The sequence below is a fragment of the Centropristis striata genome, chromosome 19 (genome assembly GCF_030273125.1).
Source record: "Centropristis striata isolate RG_2023a ecotype Rhode Island chromosome 19, C.striata_1.0, whole genome shotgun sequence".
NCBI lineage: Eukaryota > Metazoa > Chordata > Actinopteri > Perciformes > Serranidae > Centropristis > Centropristis striata.
Genome location: NC_081535.1, coordinates 29,681,129 through 29,696,128, shown reverse-complemented (window position 1 = coordinate 29,696,128; position 15,000 = coordinate 29,681,129). Strand labels below are relative to the sequence as shown.

Below are 15,000 nucleotides of genomic sequence, written 5' to 3'. Positions count from 1 at the left end.
TAGAAATTACCATAAAAAAGTAGAAATTACAAAAAAAAGTTTAAATTCCCAGAGAAAAAGGTGAATTACTAGAAAAAAATAGAAATTACCAGCAAAAAGTCAAAATTACCAGAAAGAAAGTAGAAATTACCCAAAAAAAAGTAGAAATTGTGCGTCAGGATATCGCGTTGGCAAGTTGACGAAATAACGCTGCAAAGTTAGGCTAGAGTTTTGTTTTTTTAGAAAAATATATTTTTGAACGATTTCTTTAAAAAAAAAAAAATTACATTAAATCTAAAGTTTTACTATAAGAAAAATAGTTAATCTGCTTTCAGAAAAAAAAAAGTAGAATTACCAGAAAAAAGTCAAAATTACAAGAAAAAAAGTAGAATTACCAGAAAAAAAGTCAAAATTACAAGAAAAAAAGTAGAATTACCAGAAAAAAGTATTACTTGTCAGAAAAAAGTAGAACTTACCAGAAAAAAAAATCAAAATTACAAAAAACGTTTAAATTCCCAGAAAATAAGACAAAACTACCAGGGAAAAAAAATAGAAATTGTGCATCAGGATATAATAACATCATAAATGTTTCTTATTGCACACGCAAGGGATTTGTCTTGTTGATTTGGTGCATTACAATAAACACAGTGCGACAGTGCAAGGATATCCTGAAAAAAATATAGAAATACATAAAGATATCTAATATGTTTTTAAAAGTGGAAGAGCTGTGCAGTTTGTGCAGAAATGTGCAAAATATTGAGTGGGAGATGTGCAAAAAACTGGACCAAGATGATTTTTTTCTGCAAACCTACATTCTTCTGAGCATTGCATGATGAAATTATTATCCCAGCTTTAAATGTGTCCTTTTTACATTAATGCAACATGTTTATGTTGGATTTTTTCACCTGTAGACAGAGTTAGGCTAACAGTTTACCTGTTTCCAGTCTTTATGCTAAGCTAATCTAACCTGCTGCAGGTTGTAGATTTAAGTGGTACCAATCTAAACTCTCAGCAAGAAAGAAAATAACTAAATTTCCCTTAAATGTCAATCAATTCCTTTTTATTTTTCTCATAAACAGACACTTATTAGTGCTGTAAATGATGTCGCCTGATGATATGATGACAGTTGTAATATCTTTAACGCTGCAACATTCCAAAATAAGACCCTAGAATAACATATACAATAAAAAAAAAATAAAGGTTTCAGTGTCTGCAGCCTTTAAAACTGATTTTTTTTAATTCATTCTAGCTTCAGATATTTTCTGAAATGTGTCTGACAAGTTTATCTTCCCTCCCTGCAGCTCTAATCCAATTACATCCTTCAGTCCTTTGGTAGATTTATGTCGTATCATATTTACAGATAATTCTATTCTCAGAAACCTTACAAACTGGATGTTCTGTGTCGTCTCTGGGGCAATAAAGAGCGGCGCTGTGTTTACAGGCTGTTCGCCGCTCGGCCCGTGGACGGATGCAGCGTTTAACCTCTGAGGTCGTCTCGTCTCCCACGCAGTCTGCCGAGCAACACGACTGCACGGTGAGTCATCTCACCGCTGGATACAAACTCTCTCCGTCTCCGTTTCTCTCCTCAGACTCAACATCAGCGACAGCGACATGCTGACCATCACAGACGGAGACGAGGTGACGACCCGGATCCTGGGCCGCTACGTGGGCGGCAGCAGCCCCTTCAAACTGTCCTCCACCACCCCCGACCTCACCGTCACCTTCCACTCCGACCCCGCCGGGCTCGTCTTCGGCAAAGGAGAGGGCTTCATCATCAACTACATGGGTGAGAGTCCAGCCTGCACACAGGCTTTTATTGTGAAAATATAAGGACGTATGGATTAAAGGAAGATGCTCTATATTTTTCTTATTATATATAAACCTTATTACAGGCTCTAGACCCAATAGCAAGACACACAACATACAAAAAAAAACCCAGCAGATACATAAACACATACAAACATACACTTATTCATGAGAGTTTTAAAAGGCACCCATACCAATGTTTCCACATTTATGATTAATATCATTATTGTCAACAAATCCTGCAAAAAGACCAAAAAGTGCACTTCAAGCTTTCCCAATGTAATGAAATCATATAAATACAATACAATATTATTATTATTATTATTATTATTATGTTGTTATAATAATAATAATAATTATTATTATTATTATTATTATTATTATTACTATTATTATTAGTATTATTGTTATACTACTACTACTAATAATAATAATTACTATTATTATTATTTCCATGATTGCCATCATTATTATTATTATTATTATTATTATTATTATTATTATTATTATGACTATGATTACTGTTATTGTTATTAGAGAGGCTTAGATTAGATTAGATTAGATTAGATTAGGCTTTATCATCATGAGAGTCCAGCCTGCACACAGGCTTTTATTGTTAAAATATAAGGGTGAATGGATTAAAGGAAGATGCTCTATACTTTTCTAATTGTCAACAAATCCTGCAAAAAGACCCAAAAGTCCATTTCAAATTTCACCAATGCAATGAAATCATAATAAATACTTGGAAGTCAAAAATAGTTAAGTTACTTAACTTTTAGGAAGTGAAAACAGACTGTGAAAGGGTCAAAGTGGACTATGGTAACCTATCAATCATAAATGTAGCCCCGCCCTAAAACCTCTCCTGTTTTCTACTCTATTTTCCTCTAAATGGACCATAATGTACTAAATGAACATCGGTCATCAGTTACTCATGTTTCCATTAGAAAAAGTGAGCAAAACGAAGCTTCAAGTTGTGTTTTTTCTGTCGGAATTATTCTACATGAGAACATTTAGTTTTAGAGTTAAAGCTTCCAAACCCCAAAACCTACAGTCAGGTTTGCTCAAAAATGGCCCTAATTACACCTTCTATTAAAGCCTGGAACTGTAAGAACAGAAATTATTGTTGGTTCTTGAACAGATCATCGGCTACAAAGGTTTCACTTTATCAACAGTGAACAAAACGTGTCCTTTAAAATAAAGCGTTTGCACTAACCAGATCCTGTTAAAAACATTAAATTCTGCTCCTCAGAGACACTGTGAAGACATGATTGATTCTGCTGAGATGGTCACATGACAAATATTCACTGAAAATCTGTTTACACAGAGCTGAGAGGAGTGGACAGGAGAGGCTGGAAACATGACAATACTTAAATTTATACAATATGTTGGGAAATGTATGACACTTGTGGGCACTTAGAGAAGTGTTTATGTATACATTCTATTTTATTTCAATTTTTAAACAATAAGTTGTCAGATACATTTTTTTTCCTGATTTCTATCATTCTTACTGTGTTATTCTGCACAAAGACATGTTTGAGTTGTTCCCACTTCTAGCCATGGTTGTGCTGATTCCATAGAGCTGCAGGACTTATAGATTTATAGACATTTTATATAATGCAGAGAAATACAAGGGCACAAAATGGAAAAAGAGCAAAAAACACAGTGAAACCCCTTGTTGTGGTTCAGAGGGTTATAATTGTACTGTAGCCTTTTAAAAAACAAAAGAAAAGGGCATTGAGTTGCTGCCACGTAGAGACTGATTCGATTGTTAGCATTACCAAGGTGTACCTAATAAAGTGGCTGCTGAGTGATTACTTGTGAGGTGTTTTTAAAGAGACACAGACAGGAAGTCAGACAGAATTAAGAGACACACAAACAAGTTCTTTTATGGGATTTGTTGAGGAAAAGACGAATACAAACTAACATCCGAAACAAATGTTACGTTTCATTCGGTTTCTCCTCAAGCTGCCGACTCCCATTTTTCATTTTGGTCTTTATTTGTCTCTCGTTTCGTTTCCCTCTGCCCTTATTCAATCACGTCCCATTTGTTTCACCGTCTCACAATGGCTCGCATCTCCACACAGGCCCCAGAGTTTAACAAGCAGCCAAATCAGCTCACTTCCCCCCCTGTTTTCAAACACACACACACACGGCGCGGCCCCTCGTCCAGCACCTGACTCCAATTTAGAGACACAAACCGAGACACACGCTGTCCAATTTACCTGTCGCCCTCCTGACACCGCACACGTCTCCCGGTGGAGTAAATCAAGCCGGCGCAGCATGAACACGGAGGCTACACTCTCTCTGATGATGTGTGTGTGTGTGTGGGTAATTTATTCAGAGAACAAACACACATTCATGCACACACACGCACACTTTCAGAGGAGGAGAGTCAATACTGAATGAATAATTGATCCAGGAACTTCAACTTACAAATCCCTGCAGACCTATTATATTGTACAGTGTAATGCAATACTGTACTCGGCCCGATCAATCATCAAACATGCATTATGCACACACACACATGCATTATGCACACACACACACACACACACACACACAGACGCTGCAGCTACTTATTCTCGCGTCTCTGGAGGCTCTGCAGTGATTTCTTTCTGTCTTTAAACTGTGTAAATTTCATTAATGTTCTGTTTTTCTGGCTGTAAACTGGAGCTGCTTCGTGTTTCTGTTCCTCCTTTTTTGTTTTGTTTCGAGCTTGTTTTACACTCGAGACGTTTGAATCCTCAGAGCAACAAATGTGCCTGAAACGCATGAATGAAACGGGAGAAAGAAAAAAAACAACAAAAACAAACATGAAGCGTCTGTGAGGCAGCAGAACAGAAAGATTCAGATAATTTAACAACACTTATTGTTTTATTGTTTCTTGCCAGGAAGTTTCTTTCATGCACGAAAACATAAACTCATTTAAACTCCTCAACAACTAAACTTATCATCAAATAAAGATTCGACTGACAGCTGGCAAAAAGAAAAAAAATTGTTGTTGTTTTACCTTTATCGATATCTTTTCTATTGTTATTATTTTATTATTATTATGACCATGATTGTCATTATTACTACTATTATCACTTTTATTAATATTTGTACTTTTTAATCATTTATTTATTTTTTTATTTATTTGTGTTATTCCATCAAAATAAGTGCTGAAATACAATTAGGTGTTACACAATAGAAAAATAATATTAATTTAATGTTTCTTCACGTATATAAACAAACAAGCTAATGAACTAAAAAAAAACATCACAAAATAATAATAAAAAATATTATATAATAATCATAATCATTTTCATATTCATAAAGATAATGATAGAGGAAGCACTCAAAGTAAAGGTAAAATACAAATAAAAAAAATAAGAAGAAAATATTATATTATTGATTTCTAGCTGAATAATACTTTTACTTAAAAAAATAGAAATGTAAAAATTATTATTATTATTATTATTATTATTATTATTATTATTTATCTATCTTTACCACAGAGTCAAACTTCTTAAACTAAGTGTTGTTTAGACTTACCTATATTATTTATATAAAACTTACTCACACATTATCAGTGGTGGAATGTAACTAAGTACATTTATTCAACTACTGTACTTAAGTACAATTCTGACTTCACTATGTTTGATGCAAATATTGTACTTTTTACCTCAAATTAAAGCACATAACAGTATATTAGTTAGTTAAATGAGATCTGCATTGATTATCATGCATCAATAATAATTGTCCATTTGCAATATATAAAATCTGCTTAATGAGTACTTTTACTTTTGATACTTTAAGTACATTTTGATACTTTTGCACTTTTACTTCAGTACATTTTGAATGCAGGACTTGCTTGTAGTGGAGTAATTTTAGTGTATTTTTAGTACTTTTACTTAAACACAGTGTCTGAATCTTCTTCCTCAGTTGCACCTTCTCTGCAGAAAACTCATGAACCATGTTCGCTCTCACAGTATTTTATGTTAACTTTAGGAAATCTCAACTTATATTGACGAGGTCATTAATTTTCCTGCAGCCTCTGCTACATAATGCTGCTGATCTGTTTCATCAGTGGTTCAGACAATTCATGAAAATCAAAAGTTTTCCTCTTGATAGAAGCGAAGGCAGAGCTGCTCTGCTCTCTTGTATCTCTGTGTGTTTCTGATTTCATTTGACTGTGAGATCTAAAAAATAAAAAAAAGCTGTGTTGATTTTCAGATCACACTGCAGAGACAAATATGGTGAGGAAGTTTTTTGCCGGACACTTTTAATCAGGAGATCAGAAGGGTTCTTGATTCAGAGAGATGTTCAGAAGGAGCCTCCTGCTGCTGCTCTGTCTGTGTGAGGTCCTCTCTGATACACCATGTTCACTTTACAGGCTGATCAGGAGAAACATTCATCCTCTGTGTGCTTTTTATGATTAAAATAAAGCAAAAAAAGGCTTCTAAGAGCCGCTGCTTTACTGAGAGTCTGAAACAGCTTCACTAGTTTATATATTTTATTTAATAAGTGCAGATGTTTGTTTCCACATCCAGCAGTTACAGAGCAGCATGATGGTTCATTAACAGTCTTTGTTTTTTTTGTCTCCTGCTGAGTTTAAGTCCAATATTCTCTCTGTTTTTGCTCCAGTTTTGGTCTCCACCACCAAATTCTGAGGGAAATCTCTCTCTTTAGCTGGCAAACGCCTCCAATATTTTCACCAGCTCTTCTCTAAATGAAGCTGCATTACAAATAACTTTTTACTTTTGGGGACATACTACTTCCTCTTGTCATTCTGGCTCATATACTGCATATTCTGTGTAGAGAACTGTGGTTTAAAAAAGGCTTCTGAGAGCCGCTGCTTTACTGAGAGTCTGAAGAAGCTTTATATATTTTATTTAATGAGAGCAGATGTTTGTTACCACATCCGGCAGTTACAGAGCAGCATGATGATCATTAGCAGTCTTTGTGTTTTGGCCCCCTGCCAAGTTTAAGTCCAATATTCTCTCTTTTTGCTCCGTTTTTGGTCTCCACCAGCAAATTCTAAGGGAAATATCTCATGAATTTGATGACTTTTGACTCGACTTGACAAAATGTAGAGATACTTGCAACTCGACTTGGACTAATAAGTTGTGACTTCACTTGGACTTGAGCCTTTTGACTTATAAATACTTGCTACTTTCCCCAAAACCCAAAGGTTAAAAAGTCTGTCATTAGGAACCGCTCTGTCAGCACAACATCTAACCAAATTCCATCCACGTTATTGTGATGCATACATCCAATCAAACTGCAGGACAACCAATGAAGAAGAACTGTCAAAACATGACGCCAGTTGGCAAAAACAAGTCCAAAGATAGTTTCGTTCTGGTATAAAAATGACTAAGTGGTCAACAAAAAACAAATTGTAGTATGCAAAACATGGGCAACAACTTTTAGATTTCAAAAGCATATATGATCCATGTAAATATTATTACTCTGTTGTAAAAAGGACTCGAGACTCAAACTTTAGGACTTTGGACTTGACTTGAGACTTGTCGGTCTTGACTTGGGACTTGACTAGGGACTTGAGGGCAAAGACTGGAGTTTCACTTGTGACTTGCAAAACAATGACTTGGTCCGACATCTGCATGGCTGTAATCCATCAGTAGTATGGATTAGCAGAAGTGGAGGTTGTGAACTGGAAACCTTGGCTATCTTACCATCTATAATACACTGTAATAAATTATTCTGTAGTCATTTAATTTTACTTAATATATTTGATAAAATGTATTAAATATAAATGCGTCCTTGATTTTGAGGCAGTTGTTTAAGTAACTTTAATATAAAAATGTTTGAGATGGAATCTACTTATTTTGATCACATTAAATATAACCTTTATGTGTATGCAATTCTAAATCAAGAGAATTTTGAATGAATCCAACACAATAGAATTAGTCCGTTTTTAATTGACAGGCACTTCCTGTTAAGTTGTTATTAACTGAACTTGTAACTTATTTAGATTTAATTAATAATATTGTGTGCAATCTGTTGCCTAAATTTTATTGAGTAGCTATTGTTTATCTTTTTTTACAGTGTAGTCGGTCGTTTTTGGGTTCACAGTACTACATGACATGCTCTCTAAACGGTCATAGTTTGGTTTAGTTAAGGAGTTAAAACTCCCTGGTTAGGCTGAGATACGAGACTATTTTTGTTTAGGGTTAGGATGAAAATGACTTGGTTAGATCGAGGAAAAGATTGTAGTTTTGGGTTATCAAACAGACCTTTGAAAGTTAACCCGGGGACGTGTCGTGTAGTTAAGTGGAGCCTGTGAGATCTATGAGAGGAAACTGGAGAGAGATCTTCAGTTTTTAATAGTTGTTTCATGTCATCTAGTATTGGTCATGTTTCATGCTGTCTGAGACAAATAGAGAGACGTAAAATAAATGTGTGATTTAACTTAAAATTTGAGATTAATTGCAATAAACTACAGTTCATATCCAATGTGGTATAGAGAAAAATGGAATTTATAAATATGAGCATGTCTTCTCTTCTTTAGTAATAAACCAAAGAAAATGTAGAAAATGTAATCATTTTTCAAAAACCTAAGCATTATAGTTCATTATTGACTTAGAGTCTATAATCTTAAATTGAGGATTTAGACCATCAAATCCTGCTTTATGGTCTATTTTTATTCTAAATGGATAATCATTTACTAAATGAACAACATGTGGTATTGAAGAAGACTTGAAGCTAAAAAAAAAAATGAGACCATAAATTTGTTATGAGAATGTCATTTTCCTATTGACTTACATGCAAACTGAGTTCTTTCTGCAGCCAGTGGAGTCTCCCCCTGCTGGACATTAGAGAGAATGCAGTTTAAAGACAATTGTTGGGTGAATGTAAAAGATCCATGTTTAAATCACATTATGATAAATGAGTTGTTTCTATCCTCTGATAAGATGTGGTTAAATCTTGAGTTTGGATTATTTCCTCAAACATCTGATTATAAAAAGACTCTGACAGTCAATAAACAAAAAACAACAACATTTCCTCCTGCTGCAGATCAACACAGCTGTGACAGATAACTGACAGCTTGTGATCATTTTTATTGAAGACAGTTTCAGTGGGAGTCTGAATTAAATGTGACTCCAAACAGCAGCTTCAGAGACAAACTGTCCTCTCTCAGAGCGGAGAGACGATATCTGAAGACTGTCCAACACAGATGAGATCCATCATTCTGTCTCACGGTCAAACAGTCGCACAATAAGTCCATCAATCTCCCACGGCGCCGCGGATTCTCCCTCGCAGAGAGAGAGCGTGTGCCAGCAGCACGTCAACACCAGACGTCCTGCTGTCTGTCTCGTCTGTCTCGTTGACCCTCGGAGGAAACGCTTCACCGTAACGCAGCCATTAATCAACCTTTCTGTTTGTTTCCTTCTTTGTTTGTCAGAGGTGTCCCGGAACGACTCCTGCCCAGACCTGCCTGAGATCCAGAACGGCTGGAAGACCACGTCCCACATCGCTCTGGTGCGTGGCGCTCGGATCACCTACCAGTGCGACCCGGGCTACGACCTGGTGGGACGGGAGACCCTCACCTGCCAGTTAGACCTGTCCTGGAGCTCGCAGCCGCCCTTCTGTGAAAAGAGTCAGTTACACTCTTTCTTATACAGCTATGTTTGTGATTTACAGTGCTTTTAGAACAGCTAAAGTCCCCTAGCGGTTTTGAAATGTCTTTAAATCACAGTTTTAACCCCCTGATCCCCAAAAAAACCACCAGACAGGATTGAAAAGTATGTTTTCTTTTGTTTCTTTAAAAAAAAATCACCAACAATCAACCGTTTATCGGAGGAAGAAACTGTAAAAACAGGCAGTATCGTGAGAATTTGACCTTTCAGACAGTCCATGAATGGATCATCAGTTACTCAAGTTCAGTTAGAGAAAGTGACCAAAACTTGTGTTAAAATGTAGATATTTGTGTCAGAATCTCTTTATTCGAGAGGACAAGAGATGCTGTTTAAACAGATCAGAGAGGAGAGGACAGGGGAGGCTGTTTACACAGAGCAGAGAGGAGAGGACAGGAGAGGCTGTTTACACAGAGCCGAGAGGAGAGGACAGGAGAGGCTGTTTACACAATATGACAATACTTCAATATGTGGAGGTTTTTTACAGCATTTGTGGCATGTGTGGGCACTTGGAAAAGTGTTTATATAAAAATTATGTTTTATTCCAATTTTTAAAAAATAATTTACCAAAGAAAATCAACTTTTTTCTGATTTCTGTCATTCTAACTGTGTTATTCTGCACAAAGACACGTTTGAGTTTTTCACTCTTCTAGCCATGATTGTGCTGATTCCATAAAGCTTTTATAGCTTTAGGGAATCAAGCTAATTGTTATGGATTATAGCTATACAGATTTTATATATATATATTGGGGTTCAGAGTTTTACTGATTTTTTTAAAAAGTTTGCTACATATTCATGTTAATTTCCCTCCCTTCGCTCTCAGTAATGTACTGCTCCGACCCCGGTCACGTCGAACACTCCACCCGCTCTCTGTCGGACCCCAAACTCCTGGTGGGGACGACCATCCAGTACAGCTGCACCCCCGGCTTCATCCTGCAGGGCGGCGCCACCATCACCTGCTACGGCCGCGAGCCGGGGACGCCCGTGTGGACGTCCAGACTGCCTCACTGTGTCTGTGAGTATCAGAAAGGAAAATGAAATGAAATAAAATATGAGGTCAGCTGTTTTTACATCACAGAGAAAAAGCAACACTGTAAAAAAATAATAAAATAATAATATTTTCCTGTAAATTAACTTTATTCTTTTTCAGGGTTTTTCCTGTTTTGTTTTGTTTTCTAAATTAAGTGCAAATGCCATAAAAAGGTAAATTACTTTTATCACAAATATTTAACATAACATGGAAGCTGAAATCTGTAAATAAATATTATGGGATATGTATATAACATTGACTAATACTGTGTAAAAAAAAAAAAAAAAGAAAGAAAAATACTAAAATAAAATATCTTTGGCTTGGTTTGTGTAATAAAATATATCTCAATTTTTTACAAAATAAATTCCAGTTTATTTTCAGTATTCACAGTAATAATACATAATAAATAATAACAATAAATATATATTTTAATCTAGATATTAGTTTGTTGATTGGATAAATGTTAAGTATTAATTTAAAATGCAGTCATTTGATTTTATTGGGAATAACATATTTGTTCAACTTGTATTTTATGGTTAATATTTGTAATACAAGTAAGTTTGTTTTTTTTCAAATACTTAATGGTCTTGAATGTTAAAATGCAGTAACTTCTGTGTTAAAATACAAAACATAAAACACATCATATTGCTGATTTTGATTGCAGTTTTCCTACAGTTAAAAAAAAGTCTGGCAGAAAATGTTGCATAATACTGTGTAAAAAAAAAAAAAATGAAAGAAATATACTAAAATAAAATACTTTGGCTTGGTTTGTGTAACAAAATATCACTTAATTTTTTAAACATTTTTTCAGATTTTTTTTTCAGTATTCACAGTCATATATCAAATAATACATTAATGATAGAAAATCTCCCAAAAATGTTTTTATGTAGATATAAGTTTGTTAATTTGATAAATATCATGTATTATTTATGTATGTAGTTGTTTGGTTTTATTGGGAATAACATATTCGTACGGTGGATTATTTTCCAATTAATATCAGAATATTGTGTCTACACGTTCCTCTGGAGTAATTCCCCTTTTAGTGTAAAAACAGAAAGCTGGATGTTGAGTTTCTCGACACGACTCGCCGTCAGAGCTCGACTGACAGATCTGACATGACTCATGGATAATCTCCTCCCCCTCCTCCAGGTGGCTCAGGGCTGATTGGTACGGTGCATTAGCATCACATTTACATATCAAACACTTCTCACAAACATTAATATCCCTGAAACACACACACACACACACACACACATCAGCAGCCCCGAGATGAAAAATGCAGGAGATGAAGCTTCGTCTCTGGCATGTGGAGACGCTGTGATCTGTGTCAGCGCAGAGAAGAAATCACACAAACCCACTCGTGTTGGATGGCAGCGCCGCGGGCAGAGCGCCGCTCCTCTGCAGAGCGCCGCAGCTGTTTGTCTGTCTGTCCCCGGGAAAGGGAAGGCTCCTGAATCACAGCAGCGACAAAGTACCCGTAAACCACAGGGTCCTTTCAGACACCACTTCAATAAACTGCACCGTCAAAAAAAACAAACAGAAAAAAGTCTGATAAAATTAGGTGTTTGGCAAAAGTAGGAATACAGATGAAATACAGTACATATCTGTATTTAAAAATGTATATATTATATATATATTTTATTTTTTAGTATTTTTCTTTCATATTGTTTTTACACAGTATTAGTCAACTGCTCAATGGTCTTGAATGTTAAAATACATATCCTGCATATATATATATATATATATATATATATATATATATATGTATATATATATATATGTATGTATGTATATATTTATGAATGTGTATATATATATATATATATATATATATATATATAATTTTTTTTATTTTTTTACAGTTTTTCTATTCAAATCTTTAATGATCTTGAATGTTTATTATTGTTGTTTTCCTACAGTAAAACTTTACATTTAATGTAAAAAAGAAAAAACAGTAAAAAAAAATTACTGTCAGATAACAGTAAACAACCTGTAAAACTTGTAAAAAGTTATTTTACAGATTTTTTTGGGGAATACAGATAAAATACAGTAAATATCTTTATTAAAAATATATCTGTAGAATAACTAAGCAATTAAATAACTAAATAACTTTTTTTACTTTAACATGACAGAAAGTTTCATATTTTTTTCTTTAAGATTGAATTTAAGTTTTACTGTAAGAAAACAAAGTTTTACATTCAGCAATATGACGTGTTTTTTATTTTTATTTTATTACATAGAATTCACTGTAATTGCATATTTCAGACTATTAAGCAATTGAATATTCCTGTAAAAAAAAAGACAATTAAAAATCATAAACAGTAAATATCTTTATTTGATTTTTTGATTTATTTATATGATAGTAAGTATTTGGCTACTTCTAGCTGAACTTATTTTTATGATTTTTAAAATAAAATAAAATGTCATTAATAAACACAGTTGTCATTTAACATTCATAAAAAACACAAAAAATACAAGAAAAGCCCCTATAAAATAATACGATATATTACAGTTAAAGAGAGAGAGAAAAAAAAGGTAAAAAGAAAACAGTAAAAAGTGTGACAGATGTCGCCAAACACTTACTGCCAAATAATGTAATAAAAAACATTAATTTATGATTTTAAGAAAAATACAGATAATATAAAGTAAATATCTGTTTTCCAATTACTGTAGAATAACTAAAGTTCTTATTTGTTATAATATCACGATAAGTCATTAAATAATACTGTAAAAAAAAAAAAATCAATAATGTCCCATTATATTAATTTACAGATTTCATCTTCTATTTTATGGTTAATATTAGTAATAAAAGTAATTTACCTTTCTTTAATGACATTTGCACAAAACAAGGAAAACCCTGTCAAATAAAACAGTAAATTTCAGTAAAATGACTAAAATAATTTCTCCTCCTCCTCAGCGGAGGACTCTGTGTCCTGTGAGAACCCGGGTCTCCCTGATAACGGCTACCAGATCCTGTCCAAGCGCCTCTACCTGCCCGGAGAGTCTCTCACCTTCGTCTGTTACCAAGGTTACGAGCTCATCGGAGAGGTCGCCATCAAGTGCATCCTGGGAAACCCGTCGTTCTGGAGCGGCCCGCTGCCTCTCTGCAGGGGTGAGAGTTTTATTTTAATATCTGCGTGGAATGATTCCTGCATGAACACGATATTATTCAAAGACTTTTCAGCCTTGTGCTCGTTGAGACGGATTGATGGCAGCTTTCTGCATGTTAATGACTTAATGACCGCTCGCTGAACGCCTTCAACAATTAGTTTAGCAACTGTAGGCACAGCACTTAAACAAACACAAGTAGGGTTGCAAAGGGCTGGAAAATTAATAGTTAATTTTTCCTATATATTTCCAAAAACTTTCCATGGGAAGTTAAGGTGGGGAATTTTGGAAATATTCAAAATTAAATTAAAAAAAGACATTTCAACAGATTAGACCAACCTTACAACTAAAGGTAAATTTGTTTGAACAAATATATTGATAACAACAACAATAGCTTAATAGAGTTAATTTAATAGCTGATATCTAGACATTTTCCATGGTTTTCTTGATGATGGTTTTGGTTATTATCAATAAAACCATGGAAAATGTCTAGATATCAGCTCTTAAATTACACTCTTATCAGCTATTTTAAATTTTAAAATGAACAAGAAATTGAAGAAAACAAGGGTCTAATAATTTTTTTCATGACTGTATTTGTAAGTGACAATTGTTTCATTGAACAACATAAACATGAATGTTGAGTTGAATATTACACCCCCCCCCCCAACCCCACCCATTCAAAAAATGAGGTAAAATGACCCCCCCCCACATGTCTGTGGCCTTTGTAGGGGCGTGGCCTCAGTAGCAGCAGATATTCAAGTGTTCTTCTATGAAATCTGGTTGTTTTAGTCGAGATTATGCTAAAATGTTTTCCCAACTATATTTAAGTTCCCTGTTAAGAGCAAACCAATTTTGTTAATTTCCTGTTCATTCCCATAAATTCCTGTCAATTCCCATGGAAAGTTTCCAACTTGAAAATTCACTGAATTTTTGCAACCCTAGACACAAGACACATGACCAGAAGTGTAAGGAAGTTATTAAAGTGGAATCAGAGAACTTTTTAAACTGTCTCCCCCTAGCTTTTCCAAGTGGTATTACAGTTCACACCAGACTGCTCCGAAATACCAACATCACATTTGTTTCCAAAATATGAAATATAAACATACAGTTTTCCAGTGTAAATCAACCTTAGGTAACAATACCTTGTCGATCTAAGTATTTTACAGAAATATAGTTGTGCCAATAATGCAAAATGTTTGTTTTTTTAACCTAAATTGAAGCAAATATAGAGCATAAAATAATTGTAATAAGCTCAGACTTCAGAAGTAATGACTTAATATTGTTCATTTCTAATGTTTTTTTTATATGTGCATTTAAGTTAAAAATGACCAAATAAAGTGAACATACAGCACTAGTAGCAGTACAGGGTTATGGGGTTTTAGCGAGCGGTCACTTTGAAGCAGCTTTGTTATAAAAAATAAAAAAATCTGACAGGAAGTG

General features: G+C 34.4%; 1 protein-coding gene across 3 annotated transcripts in view; it reads left to right on the top strand.

Moving 5' to 3' along the window:
• Window positions 1-15,000, top strand: part of LOC131991982 (seizure 6-like protein) — a 101,358-nt gene that overhangs the window by 80,574 nt on the left and 5,784 nt on the right. For all 3 annotated transcript variants that reach the window (XM_059357296.1, XM_059357298.1, XM_059357297.1), the window contains 4 exons: window positions 1,569-1,765; window positions 9,191-9,385; window positions 10,246-10,437; window positions 13,370-13,564. In XM_059357296.1, the coding sequence (XP_059213279.1) occupies window positions 1,569-1,765; window positions 9,191-9,385; window positions 10,246-10,437; window positions 13,370-13,564 (779 nt within the window). The remainder of the gene's footprint in view (window positions 1-1,568; window positions 1,766-9,190; window positions 9,386-10,245; window positions 10,438-13,369; window positions 13,565-15,000) is intronic.